This window comes from Mus caroli, unplaced genomic scaffold, assembly GCF_978045245.1.
Source record: "Mus caroli unplaced genomic scaffold, Mus_caroli_1 scaffold_15, whole genome shotgun sequence".
Taxonomy (NCBI): Eukaryota; Metazoa; Chordata; class Mammalia; order Rodentia; family Muridae; genus Mus; species Mus caroli.
The window spans coordinates 65,193,104-65,213,072 of NW_028227270.1; the positions used below are offsets into that span (position 1 = coordinate 65,193,104).

Here is a 19,969-nt window from a genome sequence, read left to right on the forward strand (position 1 = left end):
AAGTCTTGGGCCAACCATGGATGCCTGCCTTACAGATGGTGTAGTGTGGGCTCATCTGCCCTCGAGCACTCACTCACCAACCGTGGCATACACAAGGATGGTTCTGTAGGACAGTCGGACAAAGGCAAGGGTGCGTGTATCTGCTTCTGAGTCTGCTATAGCACAGCTGGAGGCAGAAGCCAGCTGAAGGCCTGGCACCCACCTCCCCAGTTGTCTGTGCCACCTAGGCGAAACTCCCAATGTGGAAAATCTTCCCACCCTATGCCCTGCCACACAGGGAAGCCACCAGGCATATAGAGATTTATTTCAAAAAAATAATTTATAAAATGCCATGTTCTATCTTTCCCACAGGCTTCTCGTCTCTCAGGGACACCAGAGCTGATGCCCCTTTCACCAAGATGCTGGAACAAGCAATGGAGGGGGGATGGGCAGGGGGTGGTGAGGCTTGTGGGCTGGGGGCTGTCAAGTCCCGAGGCCTCTAGGTTGTTTGGGGGAACTAGAAATGTTTAGAGCATACATTTTGCAGCTAGGCCCAGAGATCCCCCGAGACAGAGGCTGCGTGCCAAGGCCGTAATGCTTAACTTCTCTGAGGATGAGTCCAAGGGCAAGGCCATGATCTTGAGATGAGAGTTGAATTCTGAGATGGGAGCATAAGGCTAGAACAGAAGGCCTCAACTATGAACCTTAGGACCAAGAATGGCCCTCCCCAAAACAGGGCCAGAGATTGGATCTGGGACAGCACTAATCTCAAGTCAGAGGCCTGACACTGCCAACATTAAATGTCGATGCATCAGGTTGCAGCTCAGCGAGGAGGCCCATGCCATGCCCACGGGCTGCGTAGCCTGTACAACATTGCTGCTCCCTGGCTCATGTCGTCTGCGAGTCAGAGAAAGGGAAGGGGCTTGGCTCGAGGGGCAAAGGGTCGTGGCTGAAAACCGAGTCACTGGAGGAGCAGGTGCTGCTGGCATCCCCATTGGAGGGAGAAAAGGGTCCAAAGGTCAGGCGGAGGTCAAGGTACTGCAAGGAACAGAGCTGGTCAGCTTCCAGCCTCGGGGACAGGATGCTTCGTGTTCATATCCCTAGGTCATGGGAGCGGGCAGAGAGAGGGCACGAGGCGGGAATGGGCAGTACCTCTTCAGAGACAGCCAGCAGGACCTTGTCCAGAGCTTCCACCAGCTGCTTAAAAGTAGGCCTCTGAGACGGGGCTGCGTGCCAGCACTCCCTCATTAGCCCATACCTGGGAACGGGTCAAAGAGGTTTGTGTGTAGGCCGGGCAAAGTGAGGACTGTGCGCTCCCTAGGGTTGAGGTGTGGGGGGCATGGCTGGGGATGGGGTGGGGTGGGGCTGCGCAGGGCAGTTTAGTGGGAGAGTAGAAACAAGGACCAGGGCACCGTGAGCCATGGAGAAGAGGAGGGACCTATGACTGAGACAGTCAGGGCCAAAAGCTGACGTCAAAGTCAGGACAGCAGATGAGGTCTGACCACTGGGGCAAGGAGGGTGACCTTACAGCTCTGAGGGGCAGTTTGGGGGCCGCTCCATCCTGTGCCCCTCTCGCAGCAGTGAGAAGAGTTCCTCCACCGGGATGCCAGGGTATGGGGAGCCCCCGAGGGTGAAGATTTCCCACAGCAGGATCCCGAAAGACCACCTGGAGGCAGAACTGTGGCTCAGCAGGGCCCAGCTTCCTTCCTTCCTTCCTCCTTGAAGCTGTAGTGAAGGCTATTGCAGTCAAGATCCACCCTTGGGGATAGGGAGGGGCACTCCTTTCTTTTGGAGTGTCAGAACTCCTAAGATCTTGTGACTTTGGCAAGTGCCTTGCCCTTTTAGAGGGGATGACGACTTGAAGACAGGCAGCAGCCATCTTAGAACCCATTTCCCAGACTCACACGTCACTCTGGTGTGTGTACACGCGGTCGAACAACGCCTCTGGAGCCATCCACTTGACTGGCAGGCGGCCCTGGAGGAAGAAGGCGGGGACAGTGGTGTGAGTAGTACAGGACCTATCCCTTTCAGACCAGGCCCGCTCCCGTGCATCTCCGAGGTGCCCCTCACGTTGCTGGTTTTCTTATAGTAGTCAATGTGGTGGACACCACGTGCCAGCCCAAAGTCAGCGATCTTCATCACATCATCCTCGGTCACCAGCACATTTCGGGCAGCCAGGTCCCGGTGGATGCACTGAGGACAGGTAGGGATTTAGGAATATCAAGACACAGTTGATCATTTCACAGCAAGCCCAGGGGCCAGAGTCACTCAGCCCCGGAACAGATGAGAAATGGAATGGGCAAAGGCCTGGACTGAATCCCCAGAACCAGAAAGAGAAAAAGAAAGAAGCACATTTGTTCAGAGCCCACGCCTGAGCCATGCTTGCCCTCAGGTAAAAGAATGGGTGGAGAGAATGGGGACCTGTGGGGTTACAGATGGGGATCTGCAGGGTTAGCTACAAACGTATGGGAGTGATGGTTAAAGGATAGACCTGTGAGCTGGAAACAAGGGGGCTGCTGAGACATTCAGTGCCACCAGCAAGAAGGTGTGGAGACCCCAGCACAACTGTCCTTTGTCCACACCTTCCGAGACTCCAGATACTGCATGCCTCGGGCCACCTGGTAGGCACAGGAGACCAGGGCCGGGAAGGAGAGTGGTCCTTCGCTGCTCCGAGGTCCATCAGGGCTGAGATCAGGGCCTGGGGGACGTCGGGCACGGAGGAATTCCCGAAGGTTTCCCTTGGCGGCACATTCCACAATCACATACAGGGGCCCTAAAGAGGGAAGCCGTGGACCAGGGGATGGGAAGTCTGGTAAGACTGGTCCTTTGCATCCCAACTGCGCATCTGTATCCCTGCTCCTGCCGCACCTTCCTGAGTGCAGACACCCAGCAGGTTGATGATGTTCTTGTGTCTTCCAATTAGCTTCATCACCTCCATCTCAGAGACCAGGTCTGCCAAATCCTTGTCGGAGGCATTGTCTACAAAACAACAGCTGGGCTGAGGAAGTTGCCCTCCAACTCCACGGGAGTTGGAGGGGGTGCGGGTGTCATGGAAGTCTGGGGTGAAACCCTGCTGGGCCGTGTGCCTCAGAAGAAGCCTTTCGGGCTAGGGATGTAGTTCAGTTTGTAGAGTGCTTGCCTAGCATGAAGTCTGTGGTCTATCCTCATCACAGTATAGAACTGGGCGGGGTAGAGCCCACGTCTAATCCTAGCACTTGATGAATATGAGGCCAGCCTGGGCTACAGGAGACAAAAACAAACCAACCAACAAACAAACTAAAAACAGTGTGTGTTTGTGTGTGTGTGTGTTTAAAGAGGGATCAGGGAGCATAGAAGGATTTGGAGGATGAGAGAATGGGGTGGAAATGTTGTAAATACGTTCTCATGTATGAAACTCTCAAAAAAGTAGATGCTTTAAAAAAATCATTCCAGCTGGGCGTAGTGGCGCATGCCTTTAATCCCAGCACTTGGGAGGCAGAGGCAGGCGGATTTCTGAGTTCAAGGCCAGTCTGGTCTACAGAGTGAGTTTCAGGACAGCTAGGGCTACACAGAGAAACCCTGTCTTGAAAAACAAAAAACCCCCCAAAACAAAAAACAAACAAACAAAAAAATTATTCCAGGCCAAGAGTAGTGGAGCACACCATTAGTCTTCCATGAGTTTGAGACCAGTCTGGTCTACATATTGATCTAGGAAGACTATATAGAGAGAGACCCTAACGAAAAACAAACAAACAAACAAACAAAACTTATTTAAGATCTTGTTTCTCTGTGTAGCCTTGGCTGTTCCAGAACTAGCTCTGTAGTCCAGGCTGGCCTTGAACTCAGAGATCTATCTGCCTCAGCCTCCTGGCTGCTGGGATTAAAGATGTGTGCCTAGCCGGGCGTGGTGGCGCATGCCTTTAATCCCAGCACTCGGGAGGCAGAGGCAGGTGGATTTCTGAGTTCGAGGCCAGCCTGGTCTACAAAGTGAGTTCCAGGACAGCCAGGGCTATACAGAGAAACCCTGTCTCGAAAAACAAAAAAAACAAAACAAAAAAAAAAAAAAAAAAAAAAAGATGTGTGCCACTATGTCTGGCTTAAAGAATTGTTTTGATGGGGAGATGTTCAGTGAATGGAGTGCCCGCAGCACAAGCACAAGGATCTGAGTTCGGATCCCTGGCATGCATGTAAAAATTGGGTGGAGTAGTGCAGCGGCTGTGGCCCTAACACTCAGGGCACACACAGGGTGGAGGAGGGGGGTTGCTAGATGGTGAGCTAGCGTAGCTGAAACAGCAAGTCCCAGGTTCAGCAAGAGATTATTTCAAAAAACGAAGCTGGTGAGTGATAGAGGAGGCACCTGATGTTGCACACTTATGTCTATGTCCACATGCACATACACCTACACCTATATGTGCACATATACCTTTGCCTATATCCACACTTACAACTTTACATGCACATACACCTATACATGCATATACACCTACACCTATCATGCACATATGCCTATACCTATACATGCACATACACCTATGTCTATATCCACACACACATACACCTGGCATCCATACTCATGGTCTCTCAACCTCTCGAATCTCAGACTCGTCTTATATGCAGCAGAACACCTCCCACAAAAGTTGCAAGGACAAAACATGAAGACTCTCAAAGAACTGATCTTCCCATAAGCAGGTCCAGGGGACAGGAGAGAGGCAGAAGCTCCAGACAGAAAGGAAGCTGTGTTAACTGGTCCCTGGGTAACAGTCCCTAGGGGCAAGAAGTGTCCTGAGGTTTTGTTATGCATTAGAGGATACTTCTGTGACTTCTCTAGGAAAGAGTGGGCTAAGGACCAGGGACTAGGGCTGACCTGTGACCTTGGGACAAAGACATAACTTATCCTAGCCGTACATCAATATGGAAAAGCCTATTTCACAATCGCTGCCTCACAGAAAGTGCCAGCTGGCTCCAGCTGTGCAGAGTGGAGGGAGCGAGGAAGGGAAGAATGCTAGGGACGGCAGCAACAGGGACCATAGCAACAGATTCTACGGGGGACCGGCAAGACAGCCAGGACCCAAGGGTATGCTGGTAAACATCAAGGTATTGAGTAAGCATGATATGATGATATGATTTACACAGAACAAAATGACAGATAATAAACACATAGAAGAAGACATAAAGGAGCCAGCAAGATGGCGTGGTGCACAAGCCTGATGACAAGACTGACCCCTGAAATTGACTCCATAAGTTGTTCTCCGACCGCTCTATGCACAAGCTATGATGTGTGCTCACACTTACACACACAACACAATAATCACCCTAAGTCCCAACACTTGGGAGGCAGAGGCAAGTGGATCCCTGCAGATTCAAGTCCAGTCTGGTCTAGAAGTTCCAGGCCAGCCAGGACTGTATCGTGTGACCATGTCTGAAAATGTAATAAACTTAAAAAAGAAAAGAAAAGACAAATATAAAAGAAGTTCCAAGAGCACACACCAAGCACCTGCAGGACACTTTGGGGACATCGCCTGAGGTCTGGGTTTCCTTATCCTCTCCATTATTCTTGGGGATCACACAGTGGCTCTCGCACATGTTGGACAAGTGTTCTACCACTCAGCCAGGCCTCTTCATATTTTGGGGAAGGGTTTTACTAAGTTGTCCAGACAGCACTTGAGCTCCATCTGTAACTTCACCTCACTTTCCCATCCTCCTGTCTTAGTACCCAAGATTACAGGCTTGTGCCACCAGACCCAGCTTGAACCTGGGACTTTTTATTTTTAAGATTTATTTTTGTATTTGTATCTCTCTCTCTCTCTCTCTCTCTCTGTGTGTGTGTGTGTTACAGGTGGTTTTGAGTTGCCAGATGTTGTTGGTGCTGGGAATTGAACTTGAGTCCGCTCTAAGAGCATCCAGCACTCTCATTGGCTAAGCCATCTCTCCAGCCCTGAGACTGTTCTCTACTAAGGACTGGGAGGAATGTGTGTTGAAGGTGTATTGTTTAGTGGAATTGATGGGGATGAGGCACTAAATGTGGAGGGTGATAAGGTGATAAATGCCGAGAGCTAACAGGGGAGGGATATTAAGCTCCGATCACCACAAATCTCATAGGGATCATCACCCAGTGGCTAAACTTTACTGAGCCAGTCAGGTGTAATTCCAGTACTCGAGAGGCTGATGTAGGAGAATCGCTATGAGTTCCAGGCAGGGTTAGATTACAGAGTGACCTCGAGGTCAGCCTCAAAACAGAACAAAACGGTCCCATCCGGGCATGGTGGGGCACGCCTTTAATCTCAGCACTTGGGAGGCAGAGGCTGGTCTGATCTACAGAGTGAGTTCTAGGACAGTCAGAGAAACTCTTTTTTTTTGGGGGGGGGGCGGTTCGAGACAGGGTTTCTCTGTATAGCCCTGGCTGTCCTGGAACTCACTTTGTAGACCAGGCTGGCCTCGAACTCTGAAATCTGCCTGCCTCTGCCTCCTGAGTGCTGGGATTAAAGGCGTTCAACACCACGCCCGGCTTGAAACTCTTGTGTCAAAAACAAAAGCAAAACAAAACAAACAGACAAACAAAAGTAAAACCCCAAACAAAAAAGAAAGAATGAAAGAAAAGTAAACCAGTTTCAAACCCTACACCAAAAATTTACTAAGCCACGGTTTATCAGAAACATCTATAAACTTCGACCCTGAGAGGTAAGGGGTCTTTAGTCATCCCCACGGAGTCCCAACAGGAAACTGAGGCTTGGAAGTCACTTGCCAGGGCCAACAGCAGGGTTGGGCTTCAGGCCCAAGGGTGGAAAATCTGGGGCCTTTCTCATGTACAGGCAGTCCGTATAGCCTCTTGCATGGCCCCAGCACAGGCTATCCCTACAGCCTGCTGCGTGGCCCTAGCACGGGTAGTCCGTGTAGCCCCTTGTGTGGTCCCAGCACGGGCAGTCTGTGTAGCCCCTTGCGTGGCCCTAGCACCGGCTATCCCTATAGCCCGCTGCGTGGCCCCAGCATGGGCAGTCCGTGTAAGCCCCTTGCGTAGCCCCAGCACACCTTGCCCAGGTTGCCATGTGTACCTTTCAGCATCTTCACAGCCACGGTGCTGGTTTGGTCGGGCCGGGAGGGATCCATACCAAAGGCCTCTGCACGAACCACTTGCCCAAAGCAGCCCTCACCCAGGGGCTTTCCGAGCACCAACCTAGAGGCCAAGAAGACCCGTGCCTCAGACTGTGGGTACCACTCCTGAGCTGGCACCCTCAGTCTTAGCCTGCTCAGTGTACCTGTCCCGGGGGAATTCCCAAAGTGGATCGAGAGGCAGGTCTAGATTCACAAGTCCCGTGAGCAAGGGCGGGCCGCTGGAGGAGAGACGGACACCTCGCACCAGGGACAAGCTTGACTTGCCAGAGGACCTCGACTCCAAAGAGAACTGCAAAGTAAGAGATTCGTTCTGCCTGCTGGGGTCAGGCTGAGAGCTGTACAGTGGGTGGGGGCTGGGGAACAGGCGCAGTACCTGTCGGGCCAAGGGGAAACGGGACAGCTTTTGTACAGTGACAGGCTGGCGAGAGTAGTGGCCACGGATGACTTGCCGGTGATACACCCCGGCCAGCAGCAGGAGCACAAGCAGAGCCAGTGAGCCTGATACATACAGGATGATATCTGTGTATCTGGCCTCAGGGGTTGCTGTTGTCCATGTGAGGTCTTCCTCTGCTCGTTAGATGAACATAGACAGAGAAAAACAGCAGTCAGTCAGTGGTCAGATTGACCAGCCCCCCCCCCGCCCCCCCGCCCCCAGCCTAGGTCCCCATAGTTACTAACACATATAAGGACACACACTGAAAAAGTTACAGTTACGGGCTTGGAGAGATGGCTCAGGGGTAAGAGCACTGACTGTTCTTCCGAAGGTCCTAAGTTCAAATCCCAGAAACCACATGGTGGCTCACAACCATCTGTAATGAGATCTGATGCCCTCTTCTAGGGTGTCTAAAGACAGCTACAGTGTACTTATATATAATAATAATAATAAATAAATTTCTGTGCTGGAGTCAGTGGGACCCACCGGAGCGAGTGGGGTTGACCAGAGAGAGCAGAAGTCCTAAACTCAATTCCCAACAACCACATGAAGGCTCACAACCATCTGTACAGCTACAGTGTACTCACATACATAAAATAAAATAAATAAATCTTTAAAAAAGAAAAATCGCAGTTATATATATATAGTCTTATATCCCCGAGGGTCACATGGACAGTCTCGTTAAATCAAATACATATCCCTGCTGAATTCAGTGAGAGCATTCACAGTGCCAAAGAACAAATACTGTATACCCACACTGGCCAAGGAAACTGCCTACCTAACAGGCCTCAATGGACCAGAGAGGAATCCTGTAGTCTCTCCCAGGATCTCCCCCCTCCCCGACCCCCTCTTCCTCAGCAGGGCCCTCACCTGGTAGCACCGTGAGCCACGCTGACTGGTAGGAAAGGCCGATGGAGTTGCCCGCCAGGCAGGTATACTCTCCTGCATCCTCAGCGGACACGTTCCTCAGATACAAGACCTCTACCTCCGAGCTATTGATGTCTGTTGTCTGAAGCAGCGGACACACTAGGTCACGGGAGGTTCTGGGCCACACTGCAGCTGGGAGGGTAGTTGGGTATCATCCCACCCTAATGGGGAAAGGATGGGGCCCCGGCCTGGGCGCTGGCAGGAAGCTCACCTTCAGGACTTGTACGTAGGGGAAACCATCGGCGCCGAAGCTGCTGCCGTTGATGACGACGTGTTTCAGCCACTGTATGTGGGGCTGGGCGTCGCTGTACACCTTGCAGAGTAGCTCCACATCGCTGCCAACCACGGCTGTGGTGTTGGCTGGGAGGCCCGCCTGCAGGATGGGCCGGTGCGGGGACCGCTCTGGGGGCCGGGCCAGGCCGTCAACCCTGACCAGTGGCACCCACGAAATCACCCAGTTTACCTGCCCCCAGCCCTGCTCCTAGATCAGGGGAAGGACTTCTGGACACACAGCTCAGATCTTGTCTATCTTCTGTTTACCTTCCTTCAACGTTTTATGGCTTTACTGTCTTTGGGCTAGGACAGCTTCTCAGATTCACGTTCAGAATGTCCACACCCTGTGCACCCATGGCATATACCTGCCCACAAATCACACTGTAGCTGTCTTCAGACACACCAGAAGAGTGTGTCAGATCTCATTACAGATGGTTGTGAGCCACCATGTGGTTGCTGGGATTTGAACTCAGGGCCTTTGGAAGAGCAGTCAGTGCTCTTAACCGCTGAGCCATCTCACCAGCCCCTGCACTACATTCTTAAGAGCTGAATTCAGCCTTTGCCATCTGCCTGGACCCCCTTTTCCCGTTCCCTATGGCAGACTTCTGCTCCTTCAGCCCACCGCCACCCCGTTGCTTCCTGCTGACCCTTGGGCTTATTTTGCTCATCTGAAACTGATTTCATCTAGTTTCCAACACAAGATAAGACAAGATACCCACCCTTGCAGGACTGACTGAGCTGAAGATAAGCCAAATTCTTTGTCCTACCTGCCCAGCTCATCCACTCACCCAGCACATCCAGGAGATAGCTGTAGCGAATGCTACCCAGAGAGTTCTCCACAAGGCACGTGTATGTGCCACGGTCCGAGGGTACCACACTTTCCATCACCAGGCTCCAGTGTTGGTGGCGCAGCTGGAAGCAGGCAGGAGTAGAGGAAATGTCCAGAGGGGACCCAGTAAAGCCAGGACAGGGAGAGGACAGAATCTGTCTATGGGCCTCTTCCCAATCTTCCTAGCCCCTGAGAGGATTGGGGCAAAGCCAGAGACTCCTGGACAGAGAAAGAGGCTGTAAGAAGTGTCTCTGTTGGGCTGGAGGCATTGTTTTGGAGTTAAGAAGACTGACATTCTTCCAGAGGTCCCAGATTTGATTCCCAGCACCTGCATGGTAGTGGCTCACAACCAGGTGTGACTCCAGTTCCTAGGGAATCTGACACTCGTGGCCTCTGCAGGCACTGAGCATGTGCACAGCACACATATATACATGCAGACAAAATATTCACACACATAAAATAAACAAATCTTAAAAAATAATAATAAGTGGAAGTGGTAGTAGTAGTAGTAAGAAGAAGAGGGAAAAGAAGAAGGAGGAAGAGGAGGAAGGAGAGGAGGAAGAAGAAGAGGAGGAAGAGGAGGAGGAGGAGGAGGAGGAGGAGGAGGAGGAGAAGAAGAAGAAGAAGAAGAAGAAGAAGAAGAAGAAGAAGAAGAAGAAGAAGAAGAAGAAGAAGAAGAAGAAGAAGAAATAGAAGGTGGTGGTGGTGGTGGTGGTGGTGATGATGTTTGAAGACTAGGCACGGTGGTGTACACCTTAATCCCACACTTGGAAGCCAGCCAAAGGCAAGAGGCCATGAATTCAAGGCCAGCTTGGTCTACAGATGGAGTTCTAAACCACTCGAGTGATATCCTGGGTCAAAAGAACAAGCAAAACAAACACCACAAAACACTCCCCCCCCCAAAAAAAAACCCAAAACAAAAACAACGTCTAAGCCTTGGATTGAGTCTTTCAAGTTTAGCTATACCCTACCCAGGACTGCTCCCTGTGTAGTCTTTGCTGGCTCTGAGTCTTAGTTTCCTCCTGACAGCAAGCTAAATCCTAGTAGCTCAGTGTTTCTCCCCACCTTAAAGGAGATGCTACCCAGGAGGTTGGAGTTGGAGATAGCCTCTACTCTGTTTTGACATCCTGTGTCAGAACCAGCATGGGGGCTGGAGAGATGGCTCAGCAGTTAAGAGCACCAGAGGTTCTGAGTTCAATTCCCAGCGGTTACCTCACAACCATCTGTAATGGGATCTGATGCCCTCTTCTGGTGTGTCTGAAGACAGTTATGGTATATGTATGTGTGTGTGTGTGTGTGTGTGTGTGTGTGTGTATTTGTTTGTTTTTCGAGACAGGGTTTCTCTATGTAGCCCTGGCTGTCCTGGAACTCACTCTGTAGACCAGGCTGGCCTTGAACTCAGAAATCTGCCTGCCTCTGCCTCCAGAGTGCTGGGATTACAGGTGTGTGCCACCACTGCCCGGCATATATATATATATATATATATATATATATATATATATATATATATATATATCTTAAAAAAACAAAAATAATCATCACCCCAGATGCCTTTAGTCCAGGCACTTGGAAGTCAGAGCAGAGGCAGGTTAGTTCCTTGTGAGTTCAAAGCCAGCCTAGTCTACATAGTGAGATCCAGCACCATCAGGTTTACATAAAGAGAAGACCCGCATCATCAGGGCTGGAGAGATGCTCAGTGGTTAGGAGCCCTCGCTGCTCTTCTAGAGGACCTGAGCTTGGTTCCCAGCTCCCACATCAGGCAACTCACAACTGCCTATGTAATTCTAGCTCCAGGGGATCGGATGCACACATGTGCATGGTATTTACTTACACATAAATAAAAATAATTAAAATAATCCTTTAGTGCCCCTGGGCCATAAACGTCATTGCCAACAATGAAAACCCCTACCAGAACATAACAGGAGTTAGTTTCTGATGAGGCTGAGAGGTTGCACTTTGTAAGAACTTGAACCAGAGATGTTCATGCTCTGGGGCTCTGGAATTACATTCCTCACCATCTATCGACCTACATGAGGGGCTATGTGGGGAAAAATGAAAATGGTGGAGTAGATGGACTTGAGAAGTCCAGACTCACCCGAATGCCTCCAATACGATTCTCCCCGTGGAAGGCCTGTCCGTCCTTGAGCCAGTGGATGGTGGGCATGGGGTTCCCTGCAGCTGGACAGCGGAATTTGACAGTATTCCCGGCAGGCACTGCATGCAGTTTCTTCTCCATGCGTTGGGGGTGTGTCCAGTAGGGTGCTAGAGAGGAAAGAAAGAGCAATTAAGACCCTAAGGTGAGCTCGGCTCCCACACAAGTCTCTCCTTAGTGACCAGATGGGTGGTGGAGAAGAGACCTTGGGAGGAGGCACCGACCTTGCTGTGGGTAGACATGACCACTCGAGGAGCTGCTGAGTGTCTTGGGGTCTTCATCATTACTGATGGAGGTTAAGGAGTCTATTTAGGGACAAAGGAAGACATCTGAAATCCAAGAGAAGAGGGGTTTCTCTCCCAAGGGACCCTTAAAGCCCTGCCCAGACCCTCTTACCATCCATAAGCAACGTAAGATTGTGTACGACGGTCATGGACCCACGGGCCAGGCAGAGGTATCGGCCAGCATCCTCAGGAAGGAAGCTGGCGATCTCCAGGCGGCCTCTCCAACCCCGTACTCGACCAGCAGATGCTAGGCGGCTGCCCTCTTTGTACCAGTGACGTCCTCGCTCGGTGCGCCCACAGCACAGCCTCACAGGCTGCCCCAGGGCCACCGTCAACACCTGCTCTTGCTGCTCCAGGATTGGGGCTAGGCAGGGCTCTGAGGGCAGATGGCAGGAGTCATTGATACCCATAGCTCCATCGGAGGCTAGCGCCCCCCCCCCCACAGAGAACATGCTACACACATGGGACACAACAATCCTGTGATACATGCTGTTCCCCCACATGTAACCACATGCTACAAATGTTTTGCACAGGGCCAGTGTCACATTTTTCCTGGGAGTTGTCACACACAGACACACACACACACACACTTGGCACACATGCTAGACATGCCATTACCCAAGATATACACACATATACACACAAGGCACATGCTACAGGTGCCACATACAGGGCACCCGCCACACCTCTGAAGCCCACTATACTTGGTTCATACATCACACATGCTGCTTGCCCCTCCCAACCAACACACCCAGTGCATAGAACCACACACATACATACACAGCCAAGGGGCTCACCACTGGCTCTGCAGCCTAGCCCAGGCTCTGTGCCCTGTAAGGCTAATCCTCTCTTGTAGACATACAGATAGGTGTGTGCTTGCCGAGAGGGAAACAGTGAATCGCAACGCCCTGCCCCGCTGCCTCCTTCTTGGGGCCAAGGGCCAGGATCCTCTCCAGCTTCTGGTGCCTGTCCCTGACATCCCTGCCACCCTCTCCCACCTTAGAGGCCATACCCTGCTCCATTTCCTCAGAGGCCTCAAGGGACAAAGCTGGTGTCCCCTGAAAGATGCTCAATAGGGCCAGGAGCAGCCACATTTCCTTCCAGTTGATCTCAGGACCAGGGCCAGACTTCCCACTGACCACCTTCCTAAAACAGAGGGAGATTGGGAGGGGGGGAAAGAGCTCCGGTCATGGTCATGTGCAGGTCCCATTCTTTGTTTTTCAGATGAAGACCCAGAGACAGGAAGCAGCCAGCAGGCTCATCCAAACCCCACAAGGCAGAAACTAAAGCCAGCACTGCTAGGCAGAGCCACAGCCTCCCTTAAGGAGGTTCTGCAGGGCATGTGCGGACTTCCTGCTGCCTTGGATCCTACTGTGACCTGGCATGCCTTCACAGAGAGAGCAGTTTCAGGATTCTTTTCTTGGAAGGAAGCAGAGATGGTGACTTATCCTTTGCACATCATTTATTTTTTCTGCTGAATAAATGAATTCATTGCTGAAGGCTCAAAGAAGAGAAGGGCAACCCAATAACAAGGCCAGCCTTCAGCATCTGGACACCATCTAACCGGACCTCACTCGTTAGCATCACCGACACTTCCATGCCCAGTTTGGGACGCTTCCAGCGGTGTGTGCTGTCACGAGGCGCAGTCCAAATCAAGGACATTCTTCCTCGTTCCGAGCCGAACAAGCATCCTGAGGACACTTCCGGTGGTTTATCCCCTCTGGCTTCATCTTTCATCTTAAGACAGCCTAGGAGCTTGTTTGGCTTTGTTTATTGTTTTTCAGAGTTGTGGGTTGAACCCAGGACCTCCTTGCATGCTAAGCAAAGCCTCTGCCATTGAGCTTCCTGTCTAGTTGGCTCTGTAATTGGCACAGGTTTTACATGTCTGGTACCGACAAATTCAAATCCTGATTCCTGCCAAGACCTACCTACCTTTGTCTCTTTCTGAATTGTTATCATCATAGTGTTGCTACGGGGACAAAAAGGGACCATACATGGAGGGATGGCACACACAGGCATTGGTGAGACATTCTCCCAGTCCCCATACTGAGTGTGCACCGGCACCGTTTGTCTGACCTGACTCAGTCTCTACTTCTGATATGGAACTATTAAGTCTGATACACAGACTTGTCCACATGCTGTAGTGGAGCATCTGTTTCACAAAAGGAAGACTCAGACCTAAGCCTTAACTTGACCAGGGAACCAGTGGAGTCCCAGGGATGCACAGGCTGTTACCTAGTCCTGGATAACAGCGAGGTGTCACCAGCATCTTTGGATCAGTGTTCTTTTTCTTTGGGGCCCTGCTCTTGTGAGTGTGTGCGCCATCTTTGCACAGGGGCCATGCTAATCTCCGTATCAGGCCAACGTTAGTGAGTGACAGTTGAAGAAAACAGCATGATTCTTAGAAGATGCATTCCATACTTTACCAAACTGGGAACCCTGCCCAGGGTTTTTCTCAGCCCACTGCTGAGGAAGACTCAGGCAGACCTAATCAGTCTACTGACCTCAATGTCTCTCAGCTCCCCTGCCCCACAGAGACTAGGTCATGGTCATTTCTCGCTTGGTATCTTGGCAAACCTTAGTTCTTCACCGCCCAGTAGTTTTTTTGTTTTGTTTTTGTTTTTTCTCCCTGTCACCCAGATTACAAGCCCCTAAGGGTTAACTGCAGGCCCCCTCTATTTGTTTTTTTATTATTTTGAGACAAGTTCTCACTAAAGTTGACCAGGAAGACTGGCATTGAAACTCACTCTGCAAACCAAGCAGGTCTACAAATGGTGAGGCTCCTGCCTCAGCCTGGCTAGTACCCATCAAGGCCCATGTGCTGGGCCCAGCTTTTCTAGGCTTCATTTTAAACTTCAGTGTCAACCTTGTAACTCCCACAGTCTGTCCCTTCTGTAAATTCTAAACGCCGACACGTTTGCTCCCTTGCCTGTACCTCCGTGTTCCTCTATCGCCTTAAAACCTTGACCTGTCCCCTACTCCCTAGTTTGCTCGGCCCATCTGCAAAAGACTCCTACTACACCCTGCAAAGCAGAGAAGGCCATGCTTCATCTCCAGCTTGGGTTGGGGCGGACAGGTCCGGGGAGGTTTGATTCCCACTCACAGGTTACCCTGAACTCACAACCACAGAATTCTTAGTCTGTCACCAAGGCTGGCCCCTTAGGATCGCTAGCACTTGGGACTGTCATCAGAGAGCGCTAAGTTGTTCACCCTCCTGCACTCATGCGATGAGGTGCTCGGTGCAAGTGACTGCAAGCGTTACTTTTTTTTTTTTTTTTTTTTTTTTTTTTTTTTTTTTTTGCCAGAGTGCGTCTGTCACCCGCCCAAGGGCGACAGTGCTCTTACTTTAATGCCCCCACCCCGTCGCTCTCGGAGGGAGGTGCACGTCAGCGGTCCCCGTGCGGAGTTGCATAGACAGCTGGCCCATCGCCCCCGCCCCGGTGGGCAATAAGTAACCAGAGCGGTGACCAGGGTGCTCTTTGAACGGAGGGGGACAAAAGGCCCTGTGTGCGCTGCGGGTTACTGATTTACCGCCCCCTCCACCCAACCACTCCCGCCGCGCGGGCGCCAAGGTCCCCGGGACAGAGGGGGCAGCTCGGGAGCTCCACTGCCGCTGTCCCCACGGCGGTCGGGAGTACCGTGTGTGGCCCGACTCGCCCAGAGCTAGACGGCTCCGCTCCCGGCGCAGGGGCCCGGCTCACCTGGCTCCTCCGCCGCCCGGTTCCCGCGCGCGCGGGTCACGATACCGGCAGGGCTGGCACACTCACCCGCCGGGAGCTCCTCCGCCCCGGGCCGAAGAGCCAGGAATGTCCCTGCAACTGCAGCGTGGCGGGGGGCTGCCCCCTCCTGCCCCGCCCACCTCGGACTCCGCCCCTCCTGGACCACTTCTGATCTGAGAGGCGTGGTCCGAGACCCGGCAAATGTCAGCCCGGTACCCTAGGTCGGGAGCTCCCCGTTGGGACTGGATCGCCCAGTCTCAGTCTCTCAGTCGTTCCGGGGCCCCACGTCCAACCTGCAAGGTCTAACTTGCTACCTTGCTCTATCCTTTGCTCTTCCTCAATTTGGCACTCACCAGGCTCTCTGGTTTTCCGTGAAATCACAGTACATCAGAGAGACCTGACCTCTCCTTGGCCTGAGCGACCTTCAGAGGATATTTAAAATACATCTCAGTCGGTTGGGGTGGCGGCGGCGCACTGGGGAGGCAGAGGCAGGCGGGTTTCTGAGTTCGAGGCCAGCCTGGTCTACAGAGTGAGTTCTAGAACAGCCAGAGCTATACAGAGAAACCCAGTCTCGGAAGAGAGAGAGAGAGAGAGAGAGAGAGAGAGAGAGAGAGAGAGAGAGAGAGAGAGAGAGAGAGAGAGAGAGAAACTTTAAACTTTAATTTGTAAAAAGTTGTGCTTTTATTTTTAAAAGTTTAAATTTTCATTCTAAAAAGTTTTTTGTTTTTTGTTTGGTTTTGGTTTTTCGAGACAGGGTTTCTCTGTATAGCCCTGGCTGTCCTGGAACTCACTTTGTAGACCAGGCTGACCTTGAACTCAGAAATCCGCCTGCCTCTGCCTCCCAAGTGCTGGGATTAAAGGCGTGTGCCACTACTGCCCGGCCCTGACTGCTCTTCCAGAGGTCCTGAGTTCAATTCCCAGCAACCACATGGTGGCTCACAACCATCTGTAATGGGATCCGATGCCCTCTTCTGCTGTGTCTGAGAGCAGCTACAGTGGACTTGCATACATAAAATAAATAATGCTTTAGAAGAATACTTCCTCGTGGTTTTTACATAGATAGTGTTGTGATGACATGGTGGTCTGGTCCACATGTACAGACCTCCCTCCTCCTGTGTTGCTCCCATTCCTATCCCTGGGCCTTTGCTCACCCATCCCCTGTTCCTAGTCTAACCTGCTCTCTATTGGTCTGGCACTTTGGTCTCCGTTCAAGGCCCCAGGACATCCCTGGGGATTTGCCAAGTCCCCTTTGTTAGGATGGAGAAAGGAATGAGCCCTGAATCTCAGTACTGTCTATCAGCCTTGTCTCTGTCTTTGTTTGCTCCTCAGCAAATCACTAAATGATAGTAGGCTGCTGAAGAGACTTGCTGGAAGGAGAATTCACATGTTCATATCTGACCTGTGAGCACTAACAGCCATTCTTTCTTCTTCTCACTTGGCAGGCTGTAGTTACATAGTTGCAGGCTTGCAGTTGCATAGTTGTTATTCATGTAAGCAGCTGGGGACCACTAAGCTTCCGGAAGCCAGGAACTGAGTCAGTGGACTTCATTTTTGTATCTCAAGTGCCTGGCACACAGCAGGTGCCTCCAGAGAGCTCCACCCCCACCTGGCTCAGGTCTATCTCATCTACCAGCACTTCTGTCAATCGAATGGACTGTAGCTTAGGTATGAAGTCAGCCAGGCCAAATTTCACCCGAAGTCCCAAGATGTTTGCCTCTATGAAGCGTTTTGGAAAATAAAAAGCTCAACTCAGGTCATCTGCATAGCTCCTAGCTATCACTCAGGAATGAGAGCCTGCCTAGGAAGCAGTAGCTTCCTTTCCTTTAAAAAAAAAAATCAGCCAGCTGTGGTGGTGCACGCCTTTAATCCCAGCACTCAGGAGGCAGAGTCAGGCAGATTTCTGAGTTCAAGGCCAGCCTGGTCTACAAAGTGAGTTCCAGGACAGCCAGGGCTATATAGAGAAACCCTGTCTCAAAAAACCAAAAAAAAAAAAAAAAATCTATTGTGTGCATATGTGTGTGCTCATGTGTGTGCATGAGTGTGCTTGCATGTGTTACCATCATCATGAACTATCAGTGTGGACTCCGGGAAGAAACAGCACGCTCTAAACCAATTCTCCCTTCCTCTTTTCATATCTTGACTTTTAACCTTATTTACACTTTAATTTAATTTCATTATTCTGTGTGCACGTATGACTGTGTGCACGTACTACATGCAGTGATGATTTGGAGACCCGAAGATCTTGGATCCCCTGGAACTAGAGTTATGGATGGTTGTGAGATACCATATGGGTGCCAAACACATGCATGCACACACGTGCATGTATACACTCAGGGTCGGGGGAGAGAAAAAAAAAAGTCTAGCATGATCCACCTGATCCACCAGTCAACAGTCTAGTGTCCAGGAGGAAGGAGGTGTCTAGCTGGAGGACCTGCTTTGCAGAGAGATTGCCTCAGAATGCCAGGACCTCTCTTCTCCTGGTCCTCCATGGACTCCACTTATTAAATACAGTCCTTGGGGTCCTTGATGAGCTGACAACAGGAGCTAGACCCTACAACACAGATGACATTCCAGTCCTGGGGTGTATGCTGAGCCCTTGCTAATGAAGTAAGAACTTCCTGTACCCCACCGTCTTCCTAGGTCCCCAAGGCCCTCAGATTGTCACTCCCCACCCCACCCCGTCCCAAAGATATGCTCTCTAAATCTCTTGACTGAATGGTTTCACACTCTCACAGGAACAGTCAGTCAGTCAGTCAGTCAATCGACTGGCAAGTATTTTATTGAAGGTTTGTTATGTGACTGTGCCCTGTTCTGTGGGACCGGGTTCACTTCGGGGTCACTTGGCTTCCTGTGTTCACTCTTGTCCAGTGCTGGGAGAGGTGAGCCGTCACACCCTGACTTCGTGAACTAATTTAAATTCCATGGGTAAGGCTGTACAGCAGACACCACCTCTGGGCAGGTAAGTAAGATTACTTACTGGAGGGGAGGAGACAGGAAGAGGGCGTGGCGGGGCGGGAGGACATCATCCTCCATCTCTGGTATTTCTCTCTCCTTTTGAAAAAAAGATTTTATTTATTTATTTTGTATACACGATGAACACACTGTAGCTGTCTTCAGACACACCAGAAGAGGGCATCGGATCCCATTACAGATGGTTGTGAGCCACCATGTGGTTGCTGGGATTTGAACTCAGGACCTCTGGAAGAGCAGTCAGTGCTCTTAACCACTGAGTGGTCTCTCCAGCTCTTCTGGATCTTATATCTTCTTTCTTTCTTTCTTTCTTTCTTTCTTTCTTTCTTTCTTTCTTTCTTTCTTTCTTTCTTTCTTCCTTCCTTCCTTCCTTCCTTCCTTCCTTCCTTCCTTCCTTCCTTCCTTTCTTTCTTTCTTTCTTTCTTTCTTTCTTTCTTTCCTTTCTCTCTCTCTCCCTCCCTCCCTCCCTCCCTCCCTCCCTCCCTTCCTTCCTTCCTTCCTTCCTTCCTTCCTTCCTTCCTTCCTTCCCTCCTCTTTTTCTTTTGAGACAATATCTGGCTATATACACCACACTCCCAGTTGTTCTGAAATGCACTTTGTAGCTCAGGCTGGCCTTGAACTTTTAGTAACTCTCTTTCCTCAGGCCAAGTACATGAATTACAGGTGTGAGTCACCACACTGGCTTCTCGGCTCGAGACCTTTCCTAGAAGGTGGAGACTCACTAGAAGTTGCCAGAAGACAAGGAATGTGGGAGCTGGGGGTGATGTTTCTCTCCCTGTGGCATACCATGGGCAGAACTTTACAGACGCTGTCCCTCAGTGTCATGCAGCGGGAGGAAGGTCTCTGGAGGCCAGTCCTCACCTATCCCCGACTTTCTGGGGGTACAGCTATTGGGGGGCAAGGGCAGAGGCTGTCTGGTGCCAGTGATATTGCTCTTGGCCCAGAGCCTGGCTCGGGAAACACTGGGCTCTGTGTGGAAGAGCTGCCACTGAGCCAGCCCAACCCCTGCCTGGGCCCCACTCCAGCCTCAGTTCTCTGGCCTCAGTTCTGATCCCATCCTTTGACCTAGGCCTCATCTTTCTTCTTTGTTTCATTTCTCTCTTTTTAAGCAATTTTTTTTATTTTTTTTGAGAGGTTTTAAAGTACAGTCCCATGTTATACTAGATGTTTTAGTCAACCATAGACCACGTACTCAATGGTGGTTTCATAAGATTAGAGTGGAGAGAAAAGTCGAATGGCGAGTACTTCACTGTTCCTTCCCTGTGCTTCAGTATGTTTGGAGGGAGACACAAGCAACATTGTGTTAGAATTGTC

General features: G+C 51.0%; 1 protein-coding gene across 1 annotated transcript; it reads right to left on the minus strand.

Annotated features, from left to right (window-relative positions):
* Positions 1–283: 283 nt before the first annotated feature.
* Fgfr4 (fibroblast growth factor receptor 4) lies at positions 284–16,001 on the minus strand. The gene is made up of 18 exons (XM_021179885.3): positions 15,668–16,001; positions 12,979–13,112; positions 12,079–12,342; positions 11,907–11,987; positions 11,626–11,792; positions 9,490–9,613; positions 8,640–8,830; positions 8,372–8,510; positions 7,442–7,635; positions 7,212–7,357; positions 7,008–7,129; positions 2,848–2,958; positions 2,562–2,752; positions 2,050–2,172; positions 1,884–1,954; positions 1,508–1,645; positions 1,132–1,237; positions 284–1,017 (listed from the first exon to the last, which is right to left on the minus strand). The coding sequence occupies exons 2-18, from the start codon at positions 13,058–13,060 to the stop codon at positions 868–870; spliced, it is 2,400 nt and encodes a 799-aa protein (XP_021035544.1). The 5' UTR covers positions 13,061–13,112; positions 15,668–16,001; the 3' UTR covers positions 284–867.
* Positions 16,002–19,969: the final 3,968 nt, after the last annotated feature.